The sequence below is a fragment of the Alligator sinensis genome, unplaced genomic scaffold (genome assembly GCF_000455745.1).
Source record: "Alligator sinensis unplaced genomic scaffold, ASM45574v1 scaffold379_1, whole genome shotgun sequence".
NCBI lineage: Eukaryota > Metazoa > Chordata > Crocodylia > Alligatoridae > Alligator > Alligator sinensis.
The window spans coordinates 2,047,684-2,067,903 of NW_005842001.1; the positions used below are offsets into that span (position 1 = coordinate 2,047,684).

At 41.3% G+C, this 20,220-nt stretch overlaps 1 protein-coding gene across 5 annotated transcripts in view; it reads right to left on the reverse strand.

Moving 5' to 3' along the window:
• The window catches only part of FNDC3B (fibronectin type III domain containing 3B), a 354,529-nt gene that overhangs the window by 167,021 nt on the left and 167,288 nt on the right, over positions 1–20,220 (reverse strand). For all 5 annotated transcript variants that reach the window (XM_025201761.1, XM_025201760.1, XM_025201762.1 and 2 more), the window contains 2 exons: positions 12,069–12,145; positions 44–287 (listed from right to left, as the gene is read on the reverse strand). In XM_025201761.1, coding sequence (XP_025057546.1) covers positions 44–287; positions 12,069–12,145 — 321 coding nt within the window. The remainder of the gene's footprint in view (positions 1–43; positions 288–12,068; positions 12,146–20,220) is intronic.

Sequence of the window (20,220 nt, forward strand, 5' to 3'; positions counted from 1 at the left end):
TAAAATGCACATTTAAAGACTACAACTTTTTTTTCCTGCTCACCTTGTTCACCATATATTGTCGGGGGAAGATGATGCTGTTGGAAAAACTGGGGTGGCATGTCTCCAGGTCCAGTGACAGGCGGGTAAAAAGCTGTATGAGAGTTGTGAATAAAATGGGGGTGGTGTGTCAAGTATGGAGGTAAATGATGGGTTGGGGAGATAGCAGACGGATAGCTGGGAGGATAGCACTCGGGAGACTGGGGCGTGACCACCACCCTGCGAACGCCCGTGTTGTCTTCTATCACCTGCAAAGGATGGGAAGGAGATTAGGACGCGTGCATAATTTGAAACAGCATTTTTAAAAACAATATTGTTTATTCACTGTTATGTCATTTTTCCCATTAGAAAATGAGTTCTCCTTGCCTAGAATCAAAACACTCATTTCAAAATGTAATATCACCACACCTCATCTTGGTGATAATGTGGTTTCCAGTGGAGACTCCACTAGCCACACTAATTGCCGGAAGACCAATTGTAGTTAGCTTGGTCTCTGTGGGCAGAAGTGGAAAAAATAAATATTCTGTATTTAGAGCACAAAACAATTAAGAAATTAGCAGAAAGCACATCTCTTACAGTAATGAAGTCAGCATGGCTATTTGAGTAAAATTTAATTATAGAAGGAAAACTGACTGGCACTGGAGAATAAAGTACAGTGTTGATACATTATTGCAAAATGCAACTGATTTAACAGTATACTGTTAAATCCACAATAATGACTTGGCTCCCTCTGTGAAAGGAGTATGATAGAATAACGGCGCTGCTACAGCTCAGTCAGTAAATTTCCCTGTGAAGATGTAACATAAGATGTGCAACACTTGACCCAAAAACATCATAGGCCAAGCCTGAGTCAATTACCATAATGGAAGGTACAAATGTTTTTAGACTGAAGAATAAATTTTAGGATACAACCTTCTCAGTGTAATACGTAAGAGCAAACAGCATTCTAAGTTCCAACCAAGATTTAGAGATTCCCCCCCCCCCCAAAATGTGAACAAAAACGCTCTGGCATTGCTGGAAACAAGGGCTTAACAAAAATCAGTTTTCATTTGAAAAGAAGAGATATTTTCAGTTATTTTCTAAAGGGCACTAGAAGTGCAGTTGTATTTGAAATAAAGGTGACAGCTGGCAGGGTGATTGTCCTGTTTTATGACCTGTCTTAATAGGTCATAAGTCTGCTGTTAGGTGCAACATGACTGCAACCTGTCAAATGTGTAAGCCTTTTAAAGTGAGCTTTGCTTACAAGTATCCTGAGATTAATACAATCATACAGCAGCTTCGTGTGTTCCTCTGGCTCTGCGCAAGCATATACATACGGCTGAGAAAGTCAGAGAGAGTGCTGCCTACTCCCACCTAACACATGAAGGAGACATCCACAGAAAGCTCAGAGCTGAATGAAATTACAGTAGGAAAGAGATATAGTATTGGACATACAGCACGTCCTAGACAAGTGAATGCATACTGAAGGCAGGGCTCAGGATCCTGCTACTTAACACAAGTAAAGGAGGTATATCGGAAGGGAGCCAGGCCTGATATCCATTGACTTAAGTACAATACACGGCATCCTGAACATGATGTTGTTCATACTTGTACTCTACACATTATCAGAGTTCAGACAAGTTAATGCTTTAACCCATGAAATACCCCTTAGAACAGAAACGTGTCCTTCCAATGAAATTTTCACATTTCTAGCCTAAAGCTCTAAATCTAAAGCACTGGTGGGAATCAGAGTTCCTTACAGTTTACAGGAAAACTAAAAAAAGTAACTTCTCTTATATTTAGTAAACCAAAATGGTATCTGCTTATTAACTTTCTATCATGCACTGTGGGGCTACAATTTGAAAACTGTTGGTTTTAAGATTTGAGATTTATAAAGCCCCAAAGCAGACAATGAACTTGATCTCAGGCATTTATTTATAACATATAATTTTAACTCTGGTAACTGCAGACCTCTGCTCTTTTCTATTATACTCTCTTCAACTTCCCACCAGCCAGCAGCTTTGTATCAAACTTGGTGGAGATACTTGAGAAAATCTGGGGTAGGGAGCAATCTTCTAAATTGCCCAGGTTTTAAACAGAAATACTTATTTGTGTAAAGGCTTTGGGATGAGATGTTGAATCTATTTATTTCAGGCTTAGATCATGTTCTAATCTAACTGGCTTTTAAAGCCCAAAAATGTTAGTTTGGGAAAAAAAAGTCCTTTCATTATTTGATTTAAATTAAGCCAAACCTGCAAGAAAACTTGGAATGTCCTCAGCAGGCACAAGTCCTTACCCTCATACTCAGACAAAATCTAATCAAATCCATAATATTATGTCTTAAATTAAAGATATTATATTTATGACTATGTATGCATGCATGCATACATACATGCAAGTAATGTTGACAAGTAACCCTAAACAAAGATTGCAGTGTCTTTTTGTATGGCATACGCATCAAAACAAACTATGAGAAGGCTTCCAGAAAATGCATCCTGGAGCCACGGGGGGGGGGGGGAAATGGAGAGAAGGGGCTCAAGTCACTTTGAACACCTTCACATGATTTTTACCACTGGATGGGCTAAGATGCATCAGCACATGGCAACGCCAGGAAAGTATTTGGGAGGTCAGAGGGGTCAACTTGGTTTCCACCCTGACTCCCATTAAAAGGCTAAGAGAAAGTCTCTTACTTGATTCATCCAGATTCATAAGTGCTGACTATTAAGTGGCACTGATAAACTTCACATGGGCACATACAAACAGATAACTGTTTACAGGACTAAAGCTCCTCTGTCAATTCAAATACAGGATTTGCAGGCGAACACATACATTTTTGCAGGTAGAACTGAGATGCCTACTTATGACATTTAGTCCTCATTAAAAATGCATCTGGCAACTTGATGCAACAGACACAGGCATGGCAGGATTTGATTTTTTAATTGATAAACATTGATTTCACCTGTCACTCACAGACCGACAGAAAATATTTAAATATTTCCACCTGGCAAGCCTGATCCGGCCCCTGTGTGATCAACAGGGATCCGGGTTTTCCATTTCTCATGGAAATAAGAGAGAAAACTGCGGATCTTACCCTTTAAACACGGATTTCTCACTTTAGTGGAGAAACTCGTTGAGTACATAGTTTTGCAAACTGCTCTCTGCAGAGTGGTGGAGTTTCAGCCTGCAAAGGGCTGGGAGGGAGCGAGAGTGGGGCAGTCAGGCAGGGAGCACCACGTGCATGTATATACACATGGCCACCAGGCAGCCTGGAGAGCAGCTCCTATAGGTAAGTGGGGAGGGGGAATTAGACCACCATAGGGAGGAAGGGAGGGCATTGGGTAGGGCTGGGGCTGCTGCTGAGCTGGGCAGCGTGTGGAGCTTGGGGCCTGGGACTGCAATACACAGCTGCATGGCCCCAGCAAGGAACAGGATGGTGCCCTGGGCAGCTTGTCTGGGGGGCAGGGTAGGCTCCCCACACTGAGCGCACTCCTGGGGGGGGCAGGGGGACCCATGCCCCCCAGATCTGTGCACAGGTAGAGGGGGTGCAGGCTTCCCATTGCAGGCTTGGGCTCTGATACTGCTGCCCTCCAGTGCCTCCACAGCCCAGTGGATGCAATCCGGCACAGCAGGGTCGCACGGGGATCTCCTTGCTGCTGGGAGCTCCGCGCTGCCCTGGCGACACATCCTCTGCCTACACAGCTGAAGCGGGAGCAGTGGTGTGGGGTTGTGCCAATCACACAGGGGCCACTGGGCTAGGCAGGAGTTCTGGGAATACGTGAAGAGGAAGTGGCCACCCTGCCCAGAGTGTGTGCTCCCTGCAGCCGCTCAGGGGTGAACTCCTCCTGGTGGGCACCAGCAAAGGGGCAGTCCGGTCCCTTGATGCCCCCTGCCTCCCACCCCTCTGGGCAGTGCAGGGGAAAAGGCTGGGCCCCAGGAGCATCCCCACACACCTTGGATTTCCTCTCCATCTGAACCCTCAATGTTTTAACCACATCTAGTTTTGATCTACTTCCATATGGAATCAGCATGGCATAATGGAGAAAATTGAAGTCTGCTCTTTAGATAAAGTCAACAGTGGCTTTGGTTTGTGAGTTTTGTCTTGCAGGTCAGAGCTATCGAACTTCCCAACAGCTGGAGGCCATATGCCAAACTGTCCACAAGAAACATGGGCCACAGACTGAGTGCTGCTTGCTGGACATGTGATACCCTCCACCTCCCCGTGCTCTCTCCTGCCACGCAGCAGCACAGCATGCCTCTCCCTCTGGCACACAGTACAGAAAGCCTGATCCCCCATTTCCCAGCCTGTGCAGGGCAGCCCAGCTACCAAATGCTTGTTAGTCATAAATACAGCTCATTGGAACCCTCCTCTCCCTCCCCACCCCCTGCCACCACTGGTAGCCCAGCTCCCCCCTACCTTTCCTCTCCCAACCATGCAGCCACCTGCAGTGCCAGCAGCCCAGATCCTGCCTCTGGCACAAATGGCTCGGCCCTGTCCCCTACCACACAAACAGCATGGGCATCCCATAGAATCATAGCAAATTAGGGTTGGAGGAGACCTCAGGAGGTCATCTAGTCCAGCCCCCTGCTCAAAGCAGGACCACCCCTAAACTAGGTCATCTCAGGCAAGACTTTGTCTAGCTGGGTCTTAAAAACTTCCAAGGATGGAGATTCAATACCTCTCTGGATAACCTGTTCCAGTGCTTTACTACCCTCCTAATTAGAAAGTTTTTCCCAATATCTAACTTCAACTTGCTTTGTTGCAACTTGAGACCACTGCTCCTTGTCCTGTTACCTGCCACCACTGAGAACAGTAGTCCAACTCCATCCTCTTTTGAACCCCACTGCAGGTAGTCAAAGGCTGCTATTAAATCCCCTCTCAGTCTTCCCTATTCCAGACTAAATAAACCTAGTTCCCCCAGCCTCTCCTCAGAAGATGCCCCAGCCCCCTAACTATGTTCATTGCCCTCCACTGCCCTCCACTCTCTCCAATTTGTCCACATCCTTTCTGTAGTAGGGGCCCCAAAACTGAACACTGTACTCCAGATGTGGCCTTACCAGTGCCTAATAGAGGGGAATCATCAGTCTCTCAATCTGCTGGCAATGCTCCTGCTAATGCAGCCCAGTTTGCCATTGCAAAGAAAGTTAACAAGGGCATGCTGTTGGCTCAGTCCCGAGGAACAGGGGCAGGAAGCAGAAGCCAGGGGAGGGCAGGGGAGCCTGAAAAACATGGCTGTCGCAGCTACAGCACTACAAGGAGTGGGGACAGCAGAAGCTGTGCTGGGAGCCTATAAACCACATGCTAACTTCTTAGGGGCTTCGTGCAACCTGCGGGCAGCCAGTCGGACAGTCCTGCTGTAGACCATAAGAGCAGGGCCGTTCTATTTATTTGGTGTCTAGTATAATGGGGCCTCTTCAACCCTGCTAAAGCCTACAGGTACTATTAGATGATAAAAAGCCCCCCCAAATTAACTGGTATCAATTCATGTAGATCACAGCTGCTTATTATCTAGGAATATTGTAAAGTCATCATTTGGCACACAAAACTATACTTTTTATTATTTAGCCTGTTTTCAAATGATAAACTAGTAGAAATGTCATTTGTTATTATTTTTAAAAGCCTGCTGGTCTAGCTGGCATGATGCCTCACTGATAACATCATCATTGCATAATTTGTGTTCGTTTTATGTTTCATTTTGGGAGTTCAATTACGGGCTGTGGACTTTCAATGGACATTATTTTGACTCAATTATTTTGTCTTCCCATTGGTGTCCCACTGATCAATTCGCCACATTCTTGACAACAGAACAGCTTTTAATTTTCCATTGCTTTCGCTTATGTTGATGATCTCATTCCATCTCTATGGCAATGGCAATTCCATCAGGTTGGTATTGTTAACCTTTTCTGAAAACATAATAGCTCTGGAAGATGACCTCTACTTTTCTCCACCAAACTTTACCTATTTAACAAAATTCAAAGATGTTAATACTATCCATATGCTGTCACATGTTCCAACATGAAATATTGAAATTACAAACCACAAAACAAATGACACATCAGAAAGGGCAACTGGATCTGGCTGACTGGGCAATATTTTATGATGGGGGTTAAACAGACTCTTTGTCAGTTGGTACTTTGGGTGCTTCATGAACCAATTTTAAGAATCAGTTCATAAGTCATAAATCAATTTGTAGCCAGGAAAAAGGAACAAATGAGCTCATCTCCAAAAAACTTGGTGATGTTTATTCATTTTGATTTACCGAGAGTGCTAAGCCAGGCTCATGCCAGTCCTGACAAATTTTGAGGCTAAAACTTTGGCATGTGTAATTTGAAAGCACTCAACATTAAATTTGGACTTCTCATTTGGAATATATGCATGATGAGCATGCACATTAGCTGAAATGGCATATAACAAATAATTCTGACTCTAAAGAAACAGGGTGCACCGAGGTGAATATCCATGAACTAAGAAAAAATGTCTGTATAGCTTATTATACAGAGAGAATACAAGACAAAGATAAGTCAACTGATTTATTTAACATGGTAAACAGCAATTTGATCATGATCTATAAGTATGTATATTAAAAGAAGATTGGCTAGTGGATAGCCTTTCAGTCTAACAGGCAAAGGCATAAGAGATTCAAGAACTGGACACCAAACTAGGTCAACTTGTCTTCTATTTGTTTCCGGCCACATACAACTAACCAATCAAAACAAGTGTTCCTTAGAGATCTGGTTGGTTGTGTATATCACTTAAAAAGTCTTCATTAAGGAGATTCAACTTAAATATATCACATTTCCCACAAATGTTAGTTTGATGCAGGAATGAGCAAGTTGTAAGGTCTTTGTTACGTAGAAGGTCTGACTAGATTAAGATAATGATCTAGTTTGGTGTTAAAAAAAAGAGAGAGGGGACAGGAAGGTATGCACACTGTGTCGAAAGATCAAACTAGTGTTTTATAGTCTTAAAGTACCTGTGGCAAAGGCCCAACCCTAAAAACACACTAAACAAAACCAAATGGAAGTTTCGTATTAAATTCTGCTCTTCCTTCAAAAACAAGTTCACCTGGAGCAATTCCCTCAACGTCAGTGGAGTTATTTTAGTTAAGTAGCTAGAGTAAGAGATGTCAACCACTGACCTTAAGACGGCAGGTTCAAAAGGCTAATAATATTTTTTTCTCTGTTTACATTTTCATGTTTCCTTAGTGACCATTTTTCCTCATTTAAGAAAGCCACTCTAAAAGCAAAAGCCAAGAATGCCTCAACACTTAAAAACCATAATTGGGCCTGGTTTAAGTGACAGACTGTGCTGAAGGATGCAAAAGTGCCATCAGGCAACAAGAATTGCCAGAGAGGACCCTGGCCAACTTAGTCACAATGCCACATAGGGAGCGCACTCTACAACTGCAACAATCCTACGAGTTGAGAGGAGTGCAGCCTGCTTCAGACCTCCGGTAAGTGTATGGACTAATGGACAGTGCAGTAGAGCCTTTCAGCAAACCTCACACCATTGGGTAGTGGCCCAAGTGGTATGAAAAGACGAGGGCTGACATGCAAATGAAATGAAGACAAGACCTTGCTTTCTCCCCTAAAGTAGGGCACAGCCAAGTCCCTCAATATTTGATATATAGAAATTATATAAAACTGGTTGTAAGGCCCTGCTTTCATGTTTTGCATTTCTATGACAGCAACAGATCTCATGAAGAAGAAATCATAGTGCATTTTTAAAGACCGAATTATAGCCGAGCTTTGGTCTCTCATTAGTTATGCTACCCTGGTGTATATACTCCAGAGCTGACCCAGGTAAGTTGCAGTACAATATGGAATTAAATAGGGCAACATTTGCTCTCCGAAATACTCTTCTTCTCCAGCCCTCACTCACCAAGAAGCATATACATTATGAATCAAGACACCAGCATCACCCTCACATTGAAGGGATACTAGCAATTCAGTGAAGGAGACAAGTAATGAAAAATAAACTACTCTATTTCCCCCAGATATTTTCAGTGTAAAACTGTGACAAAGGGAAAATGCCATATTTACTTGAATATAAGATGACCCTGAATACAAGCCAACCCCCCCAATAATTATATTATGTATATGGAAAATGTATATAGCTGTTATAATTTCCCAGGTATAGAATCTATGTATGGAAGGTCTGCTTTGAATCTGCCCCTTCCAACTACGACAGCAGGGAAAATAAATCTGGGAAGGTTAAGTGGCCTCCCTACAGAATCCCAAAGTCTTGTGACACATGCCAAAAAGTGCATATTTCATCCAAGATGTAGAGATTTTCCTCTGCGTGAGAATCAGATGGGAGTGTTTCCTTGCGGGGAGGGGAAGGAGACAGGATGGGGAATGGCATGATATGCCAAACAGATATTTCTTTTGGGTCATGGCAAGAATAATTTTATTTGTACATCCCCATTCCAAGTTGGCCTGTTAAGTTCCCATTAATGATGCTTTTTCTAGTATTAATGAGTGCTTGTTTACAGTGGACATAAGTTATACCCAAATTTGTCAACTTTTTTGCTTTGTATATCACCTACTTCCTAAGGCGTGTGATAATATAAAAATCCAGATAACTTATTCTAGGAGGTGAAAAGATTCCAGCAGCCATCTTCAAGAATGGCAACTCTTTCCATCAGCTTAACTAATGACAATAAGATTAATCACTGCAGAAGTTGTGTAACTAGTTCATATATTGACAGCACAGTTAAAACTCACCATGAAGGGAAATTTTAGGAAACTAACTATATCTCCAATCCATAATAGTAAAACACATGTTTCCTGCTATGCAGGGGCTGCTTTACTGAACTGAGCTCAACTGATTTGCTGTCATGAGATTTTTTTTGTTTAAATTTACAAAGTTAATTTATAGCAACCAGCTGCTGCTGTCTGTAGTAATATGTCAAAAGGAAGAACACACCCAAGAAAAAATTAAGCCCATAAAAAATTAGTAGTATAAGCACAAAATAACTTGGCTCAACTCTTCATTCAATCTTGTCCCACTACATACAATCCTCTTTTGGGAATTAAACTTACACATAGGCCAGGTACAGGCATTACACTTTTACTAGCATAACTGATTGGAAACTGGTCTATACCCATAACAGAGCAAAAGTGTGGTGCACAGAACGGGCTAAGATTTGCACCCCTCCAGGGGTTAATGCTTGTTCTGTTTGCTACAGATCTTTATAGAAAACTGCATAACTTAGATCGATTTTGCCTCAAGTTTTTTGAATATCCATACCTACCCATAATCTATAGTCCATTTGACCTAAACATCAAAAAGATGCAAAGGAATACATAAGGCAAAGTGATGCTGGCAGTGTGATTCTCTGCCTCTATTACTTCATTTATTCCTCACATGAAGATCTTTAAGGTTTAAAAAAGAAAACCAGCAGAGAAATATAAAAACTAATTTCCACTCTGCGCTGTCTGTCCCTTTTATAATTATTTGCAAAGTACAGCTCAACCCTGGCAAAAAAAGAACCTGGTAGAGATCTTGTGATACAAAGTGACGGGTCTAAAAATACATAAAACTGAACGAAACACTGGCGATGTGAATGACTTCCGTGATTTTCCTGGACTGCTTCTCCGTACCACCTCATAAGTGTGAAATATTTTCTTATATAACAGAGTCAAACCCCACTTCCTAATCAAGGCTCCTCACGTAGTCTGTCACTCTAGAAATAGAGTCCAACTATTTTACTACTGACTACCAGCAAGGTCAATCTTGTTGCAGAACAACATGCTGCCAGTTCTCTTTCACTGATCATTTGCACTATGCTGAAGAGGTCATAAAGCATCATTTTAATCCTGGGTGGCAGTCATCAGATAGTAAATGTAAGTGTTCAAGGCTCATATGTGCAGCACCAAAGGTTTGGCAATGAAAAATGGAAAAAGGATTCAGTGGCTCTCTCAATAGGCACATATTTCTCCACAGGGGTATCCACTTTCTGCTTAACTGAGACATGCACTCTGGGGACAAACCAAACCAAAATAAAACCATATTTTAGTCATGTCTCAGAGTGCACTAATTTGCCTTCATTGTGCCACAAACAAACAATTTAAAAATTATTATACAATAAACCTGTTAGTTAACAATACAAAAGAGCAAAGGCAAGAGCACAGGAAGGCAGGGAAAGCTATTACAACATCAATTACAAGACAAAACTCATTTGACTTTCAACTGTTTAGCATGGCGTCATGCATAAGGCAAAATATTCATTTTCTACATGGCTTAAAAGTACATTCTTATGTTTAAAACCTTTTAGCTTACAGATTTTCCTATAAAATTTTACAATATGCATTTTAACTGTCTTCTTTAAAAGTTATTTAAAGCTTCCTGGGGTAGATTATTATGCGGTTCTAAGGAAGTATTTGCAAGCTCAAGAAGGCTAACTGGGTTCAGAAATTACTTGCATTTTGTAGGTCATTACAGATACCTTAAATTTCAGCTGGAACCCAGCCAGAAGCCACAACAGTCTACAGAGCATCAGTGCAAGTCTTGGTCCCTCCAAAGAGGGTATAATAGTGCTAAAGTGACTAGGGCCAGATTTACAGAAGAACAAAACATGGCTCTTAGGTCCAGGTGCTACCTGAACATTTGGGACCAGCCAGGATTGAAGACGACCCCCAAATTTAGAACCTGATTACAAAGATCAAGTGCATTCCCAAAGGTTCTGATCCTGCAAATGGAGGTACAAGGACCAAGTCTCCCCCACAGAGGTGCGTACTTTTGAATCTCTCCACAGTACTAGAATCTAACTCAGTACATCCAGCAAGCTTGGAGGTCTAACAGAGTGGTAAGGAGCAATTCAAATAGTGCCTTAAAACTTTATACCCACCACAAGCCCAGAATCCAAAAGAACTGGAAGGAAACTGAAGCTCTCCCACAAAAAAAGCACACTGATCTACATGGCCAGGCCATTAGACTAGCCTTCAATCAAGTCTTTCATGCAGATCCTTTCAACCACCACACTGATAATCATTTTTCCTGCATTTATGGCATTTTCTCTTTGTACTTGAAAATCAAAATGCCACAGAGCCATTACAGTGATTTGTGGGATGTAAGTGTAATGCCATCAACAATTTTTCAGACGCACATGGCTATTCAAGATTCCATTTAAACTCAACCCACACATTTACTGGAGAGGAAAAAGACAACATCCAGTCTACTGCTATTAAAATACACGAAAGGGTTTGATATATTGAAAAATTTAAAGGGTATTTTTGCCATTTAGTAACATTTTTTAAATTAAATAATTTTAACATGGATCCTTCGATCAGGCTCAAGTCCTGTGAAATGGCCACAGAATAGGTTTACTATATCCCAACCATAGCAAGGCTGCTTGTGTGACCATTTTAGTTTACAGAAGATGCAAAGAAAATCTACCAGTAAGTATATTCAACCATCCTATGAAGGTCTTATGTGAAATCTAGAAATGACTGTTTTTAAGAGATCAGGAACTTGATGCATCTTAAACAGTAAACTTTTCTTTATATCCTTGCCTTCTTGTGGCTTTTAGCATCACTAAAATAGGCAATTAAATCACACACACTTTTTTTTTTAAACAGGACTTGTTATCCTGCACCTTTTCCTATACTAATGGCAATAGATAAGTAATAGTGTCTTTTGTAAATAGTATTTGAGTATTAGCACATGAACACAGAGACAAGTTACTGGAAGGTAAACTAGGATACAAATGTAGTTGTTACCTAATTCGTAGTTAACTGTCTGTGTGTATGTTTTTAGACTATGGTAAAACAAGAGGTGGCTTGGCCCTTGTGAAAAAGTAGAGTAAGCTACCTCAGATTTACCACTGGGTAAGAGCCATTGCGTATAGACAAGTAGATGACACACTCCAAGGGCACCCAGCTTACCTAATGGTAGTCTATATGCCCATACCCTATATGCCCTGGATCCTTCCCCCAGTAGGAAGTAAAGAATATCCTTGGCCAAATGAATCAGTGCTAATGACCTCAGATGCAAACCTACGTCTTAAAAAAAAAAAATAATTCAATTTTTTTTTCTGGACGCTGCTTACCTGCGAAATGTAACCTGGAGGCACATGGATAGGTGGGATGGATCCATTGGGTGACATCATGGGAACCTCTGCTGGTCCTAAGGGAATAAAGAAAAGACATTTTTTACAAAATGAGTACAATTGTGCTAAAATAGTGTCACATTAGAAACCTGCAACAATTGTAACTGAACAACCCACATAATTTCCAGTGTATAGCTTATTTCTCTTAAAGCAGTATATTCAGGTTGAGGACACTGCTGTACAGCAACTTAAAGAAGTTTTTGTTGAATGAGTGTTTTCACTGTTGCAACAGAGCTAAAAATATAGCCTTTCTGTTGTTATCCACTGAGCAACGTGGATATAGTCACACAGAAACATTAAATGCCCTTTCATGGGCCACAATTTCTACATCAATAATATGAATAAATCTCTCATTAGAAATCCAAGGAAATTCAGACTACATAGTTTCTGCCACATTCTAGGCAGCTTGCAAGTAAAGACTCCAATTGCACCATAGTTCACATATATTTGAATGACTGTCTATTTAAGAACACACAAAAACCAAACTAATTATCTCAGCAATTCAGATGAACCTTGGAATTCGGTTATATAGTCAAGGCGCTTATGGTTTCCATTCAGAACGTAGCTCTGGATGTGCAAGTTCCACTTCGAGGGACGGGAGTACGACAAAGCAAGTACCATAAACATTAAGCTATTGCAAACTGAACCACACAACTAAAAAAATTCCTAGGTAAAATGGAAAATTAGAACTTGTTCACTCAACATTTTGAAGTAATATTTATATACAAGCAGTTAAGACTAGGATAGGCAATTAATGGCCACGCAGAACAACCACAAGACGGGAAGATACCCCAGTCAACCAAACCTTCTCAAACGGGTTTTATTGGATTGTTCTGAAAAAGTAAAGGTGAGATATAAGAACCGTTCTCTTAGGCAAGCAACAAGAAATATTGTAAGTAGTTATTGTACTGGCACCTGCTAGCAATGCTAGAATAATGTCTATTGACAGCTTCATAGTGTTTTGAATTCTCAGCAGAACCAAGCCAGTGGTTCTGAACTTTTTCAGACTCTAGGCACCCCTCGGAAAATGCTAGCTCTAGGTTTTCACTTGTTTTCTGACTATGGAATAATACTAGAGCCATTTTTCTGTTGCAAGCATCTCAGCAAGACAACAGGTCAGAAGAGGTTTGATACTGCAGATTCCTATTTTCAATCTCTGGGTTTATCTTGTGAATCATGTTTCACAGCTAACAGTGTGAACATTACATGGCATCCCACAGCAGAGTTGCTTCCCAGCCTTTCTGAGATGAAATGCAGAAGTCATTGAACAGTGCACCTCCAGACTACACAGCATTTTAGAGAACACTGCATCTAGTGACAATCCACTGCCTGTCAGCCACCAAAAGTGGCCAAGACCTTGCTTTCTCATTTCACCCAGAAGCTGAGACCCTCAGTGCCCTCTGATCACCAATCCTTATTCCTCTGTGTCTTGTTCCTGTGTGTCACCGTATGTGAACGGAGGTGAAAGTTACACATTAGTGAACAGGTGCAACACACTTTCCAGAAGGTAAAATGGGAAAAGTTGGCTGTTGTGCATCTAATAAATGTACAAGTGAAACACTACTATGTCTACCGTTTACGCTTCCTTATAGTCTGCTTCTGTTAAACCACAGTCCTGTCTTCTAGTTTTCTTCATGAGCAGTTACACCAATGGACCAGTATGCATCATTTACATGTTTTCCAAATTTGGCACGCTGTCTTCAATTATATTTACTGTTATCTGTTTAAACTACCAGCTTACCTTAGGCATAGAAAGCTTTGATAGTTTAACTATTAGCAAGTTGACTAATTGTTAAGAATGTGATAAATCAACTTCTGAAATGGTAAAAAGTGGTAGGCCCATAAAAAACAAAAATTTAACATAGGGAATTTCAAACATCACCTTTCCTCACCCTTTTCTGTACTTAACCAAGCAGGGGACCAGAAATGCAGCACTTTCCCTCCCTCCCCCAATTAAGGCCAAATCCTAATGAAGAAAGAAAAATAAATAAATAAATAAAAGATGACCCATTTAACTATGGCACTATATACAATTTAAATCTAAGGCACTCTGGAGACTTTCTATTTAGATAACACAACACACAGTAAACTTCTTTTCTTTGATATGTTTCAGGGAAAATGGAAAAAAACCCACACGGTCAGTGTGCAATTAATTTGAAGAAGTTATTGCAACCTGCAAATAGCTCCATTTTAGCTCATCAAGAAACATAAAATACTTCAAACTGGTATTTTTCAGGGTTGCCATTTCAGTATCTATATTCTTCCTCTCTGAATTCTCTACGGATTTTAATTATGGGAAATATAAATTTCAATTTTTGTCCTAAACCACTGAGGGCTGCCAACTCTCTCCCCAGAAATGGTTTTATTACAGCATATATATAACTACACATACCATCTAATACATACAAACAGAGTCAAATTTTGACCTGAGAATCTGAATTACACTAAATTACAAAAATGGTACTGAACCCTTCAAAATGACGCATGCTTAAGTATATGAAAAAAGGGGAAATAACTGAAGTTACACGAATCCTCCTTTAGTTGTTTTTGCAACTTTTTTTTTAAATACTTGAACAACTGTTAAAAATATTCCAAATAAATGGAAAACTTCATAATCTGGCATTTACTTGACCAATAATATAGGTGTTGCATTGGATTAAACAAATGTTTCTCAATACAAAAAAAGTGCATAGCATTTCAAGCAACTGAAGCCCTCCTCAAAACTGGTTTAGTTCCTAATCATAAAATATATACTCAGACTTTGAACTAAATTGAAAGAGCAACACAGCGGGTTCTAGTTACTTCTCAAGTAACTAAAAGACACTTAACTCCACCTTCTTTAGAACCTGTTATACTAAAACATCTGCCAACTGCTCGTATGGAAGAACAATCTTCTTTCAGGAAGAAATCAAACTCCCACACAGATACTGTTGACTGTAACACTTCCACTTCAATAAAAGAAGATTGTGTTTTATCATCAAAATGTGCACCATGCATTCAGACTCTTAGCCTCAGGCATGACCTTAAACTCCTAAAATCATCTGGATAACAGGTTTTAAAGGACTTGAGACAGGTGAGTGATTTACAGCTCGGAAAGGGTCTCTTTGATTCCTTGGTTTCAAGGCTGGCCAAATTGCTTTAGCATACATTATTCTTCTCTCATTGCTGTTATCAAAACAACTTCAAGTGGTATTGCATAATACAAAGAAACCATCTCCGGCGTGTGATAAGTCCTAGGAACTCTTAAAGAGTCTGCTCTCTGCAATAAAACTAGCCTCGGTGCCTAGTAAACACACACGAAGAAACAAAACAACGTTATTTCCAATCAGCTTAAATATTTATAGAATTGGTAAGGAACGAGGGACTTGCAGACAGAGCTCTGCCAGTCTCCATTTTTTAGGATCACACCCACATTTCCTTCTGGGATTTGCACTCCCTGGGTTTCATTTTAAGTGGGTGGCTGGAATCAAACTCCAAAATTTAAAGCAAGGCTTAAGCAACACAGTCAAATTTCATCTTGTTTCAATCTAATGGCGTAAACTGGCACCAGGTTGGCTTGAACAGTCTATGATCCTTTTATTAACAAGCCAGGGCTGCACCTAGCTGTTCTAGCATGACAAAGCCAGGAGACTTCTGTACATCTCTACTCTGAGCACCAGAGGCCAAAATCTCCTCTGAGTTACACTGGTGTGAATTCAGACTACCTCCACCGACTTTCAAAGGCCCATGCACAAAATGAAAAAGCCAGCCCTGTTCAAAATGGAGAAGGAACTGGACTCTATATTTTAATTGTGCAGACTGGGGAGTTGTACAGCAACCATCAGACCAAAGCCTGGGGTGTGTGTAAGGGGGTAAAGACAACGAGTGCTCTCCCTTTGGATAGTCACCAAGTGAGGAAGGCATCAGGTTTATCACACATCATAATCAGAATCCATTAAACGTTGGCAACTCAGAGTAAGATCCAGTGATAATATCCTTGCAAGCATTCCAGTAACCTCCCTTTTCTACAACGTGTGGATGCAGGACCGAGCTCACAAGGCTGCGGTCCTATTTTGCTAGTTTTCCTTTCCCATTCATTTCTTTTGCACTCCTTATTAACCAGTAGGTTTAGTTGTGAGGCAAAAAGTTGCTTGGTAAAGTTTATAAATAGGGCCCAACCAAATTCATGGTAAAAGTGGGCTGCACAGTGGCTTTCATCTTGCAGGTTCACTCGCATGCCCCCCGCCCCCCCAACAATCACAAGGGCCACCGGGGCCACTCAGCCAATCAGCAACAGGGGGGGAAAGAGGGGGTACAACACGGGGGAACCTGCAAAATTAAAGGAGCAGCCATGCAGCCCACTTCTGCCATGAATTCAGTAAAGCCACTATTTATAAACCTTCTGTACTTATGCTAATAGCATCAGAATTTCTACTTCCCATTCTGTTACTTACATATTTACTTCCTATAAAAGCACATGTGTAGCTATGGTATAGCATGTTTCCTATAACCTTGCGTCATTTTTTGAAGCTATGTAAATGATAGGTTGATAGCAACACATTCCCTGCTTCCACTTCTCTCCAGAAATGTGTCCAGCTCTATCACAGACAGACAGGCAGAAAGCTTGTCAACTTTCCCGCTCCTCCAAGTACTGTATCATGTCTTGTTTAAGGAAATTCCACCAAACTGCTGAAAGGCTAATAACCTCAATTTCAGCCCATGACTCCTTTTTCTTAATTAATTACTGTACAAAAGACGGGGGTTTTTTTTGGAAAAAACAAGATCCTTCTTTCCTGTTCCTGTGTGACATTTTTTACACGCACAAATTAAATCTCTCCTTAGTTTACTTTCTCTAAAATTTTAGAGACCAATTATGGCAAGTTTTTTTTTCCCCATTTTCAGTTGCTTCATACTATGCCATTGCACCTTGCCAGCTTTTCTTCCAATGTAGCAATAGACAGCATGTCTCAAATGAGGCCTGTCTACAATGGCATTAATTTATATTTAATTCCCCCCCCCACATTACACCTAAACATATTGCTTTCTTCTTTGTAGTGCTGAGTAATAGTCCATTACTCACAGTCACCTCCAGAATCTGGACATATGTTCTGGTTTGTGCTTCCATTAACCATTTTACTTTGGCTTATTATCAGGATTTGAAACCCACCTGGCTTCATTATGAACTTTGCATTCAGACCACATCCACTGAAAACTCCATTAATAAGTTGTATGAATCTCTCAAGAGAATCTAGGCCTGGTTTCAGGCAAACTTGGCCCAATATACAATTTCATGTTGCAGTTACTGAAATTAACAGAAAAATTAAATGAAACCTGATTACTTCAGCTGAAACCTAGGGCTCAAAATATAGGGGAGAGTGTGAGCCTACATGCAATTAGTTCAGTAGACACTGTAATAAATCCCTGCATGGTAAACTCACCGAGTTTTAGCTTTATAACTAAAATCAGAGCAGAAAAAACCCTCTGAATCCCAATATTCAAGTTAAAATTGATATACTCTCCTCCTGGAACACTGAACACATCCCAGGAAATGTATCTGCACCTCTTTTGACTATCATAAAAAAGGAAAGATAATTAAAGGGTAAAAACAGCCTGCAGTATACAACTGCTTCCCTAAAACAAATGACCCAGGCCTTTTTCAGCAAATGGATCACTCCAGGTCTTGCTGACCTTGGCAGAAATCCAAGGGCTTGTCATTTTAACACCAATTAACAGCTGTTCCAGAACTACTTCCTCAATGAAGCAAGCACAAACAGGCTCTTCCTTCCCTTGTGCACACACCTCTCTCTTACTATTTCATTATTCTCAAGCAAATCTATAATCTATTCTGAAGTAGACACTGCAAAGAGAATTGGACTCTTCCATTTCTTTCTCTAGCCTCCAATATGAAGTTGTGTTAAACAACATATTTGCCATGACATGCCAAGCAATTTAAGTAATTTGGTCACCATTGTATAGAATTGGTCTGCTCCTCAATTAACTATCTAAAAAAAGTCCTTTCATATACAGAGCATACCACCATCTTACGGTGTAATTAATAGCTTATCTGACTGAAGGCTGATGGGAGGACACATTCTGAAAAGCCACGAATTGCAGATCTCCAATACTCTACTGCATTGCCCCTTGGCCCATAGTTAGGTAACATCGCCGTGAAGACATTATGCAAGCAGAATGGCAACACTTTATATCCACTTATTCTGTAAAGACCAAAAAGGCTATGCAAGGCGCAGGGCAATGTCAGAAAAATAGCCTCCCAATACCCCTTGCAAAATTATGGATCTTTAAAAAAAAAAAAAAAAAAAAATCATTGCTCCAGGACCAAAAGTTTATAGAGTCCTCAACCTTAGGTGAGCATAAGCTGGTCTAGGAAGGGAACTTCACATTTGGGAGGAGAAACTTTTGATAGCAGGCTCTGAGGGGCTGAAAGTGTGTGTGTGTCTAGCAGGGTGGGGAAGAACAGGACATTTGAAATTTCTGATGTTTCAAATGTTAAAAACAGTCCCGTCCGTGTCTGCTGAATTAGTGTTAGTGCAGGTGGGGCAGTAAAAGTGCAACGAACTGCAGTAATACAAGAGAGACAGAGAGAGCACATTAAAAAGCCCTCAAAGACAGGGACAGGAACCTCACAAGCCACTGGATATATAATCATATAAGCTCCTAACATACCAGTACGGCACCTATAAGAAGCAGCAGGGGTAAAACTATATTTCTTTTAGGATTAAAAAGTTATCTATCATAATACAGTAACTGTTGGTAACTGCTGAGTTAATTACAAAGAGCTCTGCACACATACATATAGAGTATACATGCCTACTCCAATCTTGCATACAATATGAATCTTTTTCCCCAAAAATAGATGGTGGAAATTGAAATACAGTAAGAGCAGGTTGTGCTACGTCCAAGTGCAGCCCTGGTCCAGCCCACCTGCTGGGAAGAGCACAGTGCAGCCTCCAGTCCCACCCGCAGAGGCAGCCTGCCCTCACCCTGAGCACAGATCCAGGGGGGCATGCACCCCCCCATGCCTCCCTCGGGGTGCATGCAGCAGCAGAAGCCACCCCACCCCATGCCCCCTGGACAAGCTACTCATGGCTCCATCCCCACCCTGCCCAGCTGGGCAGCAGCTGCCCCAGTCCCAGCCCCTGCCTCCTTCACCACTGGGGCCCTCAGTCAGCCCCCCCCCCCATTCCCCTTCTCATCCAAAAGACTTACCAGCCAGATGCTGTTCTCGCATACTGGCAATCGGATTGGTATCGGCCAATATGGCTCATTATTGAATCGACCAGTGGTATCGGCCCAAAAAATCTTCATTGGTGCACCCCTACCCAGAACATAATATGTATCTTGTTTTTGAAAGACAGTATGAAGAAGAAAAAAAAAAGATCTTCCCTAGTAATGCTGATAAGTAACCAAGAACAGCTAGGGGGCTGACTCTACTCCATTGCAATAAGTAGCACAACCCGCCCTTACTGTATTTCTCATATATAATGTGCACTTCCATTTGCACCAGCTATTTTTTTTGGGAAAAGATGCATATTATATGCAATACATATGCAATATTATAAAAATAAATTAAACCAAAAGTAGTGTTAGAATTAGCGTTTCAGTGCAATTTCTCTCTGAAAACCACTATGCATCGCTTAGGCATGTAGATTTAATTTCCCTGTTCAAACCTTAGATTAGTGGTCTCCAACCTTTTAACCTTTGGCATTTAAAAGCCTGCCAAGATCTACCATGCGTTGCCAACACCACCCCACTCCCCCACCCAGCAGGTAAGTCTGGAAGGAGGGGAGGAGGGGTGCAGATCAAGGTAGATGGAGAAAAAATTTGGGGATGCACCTCCACAGCAGGTAAATTCCACTCAGCCGGGGCCCCACTTAATTTACCCTTGCTCCTGCCTCTGTTGCACTGATGCTCACCGTGGGGGCCTCAATCCAGCCCCTGCCCCTTCCCTCCCCCATGGACTGACCTGCTGGCCTGGGGCACATGCATGCATGCATGCACGTGGGCACAGAGTCCCCCACCCCAGCCTCAGATCGACTCCAAGAGGCTCCAAGATCTACTGCAAGAGGCTCTGAGATCTACCAGGGGAATCAAG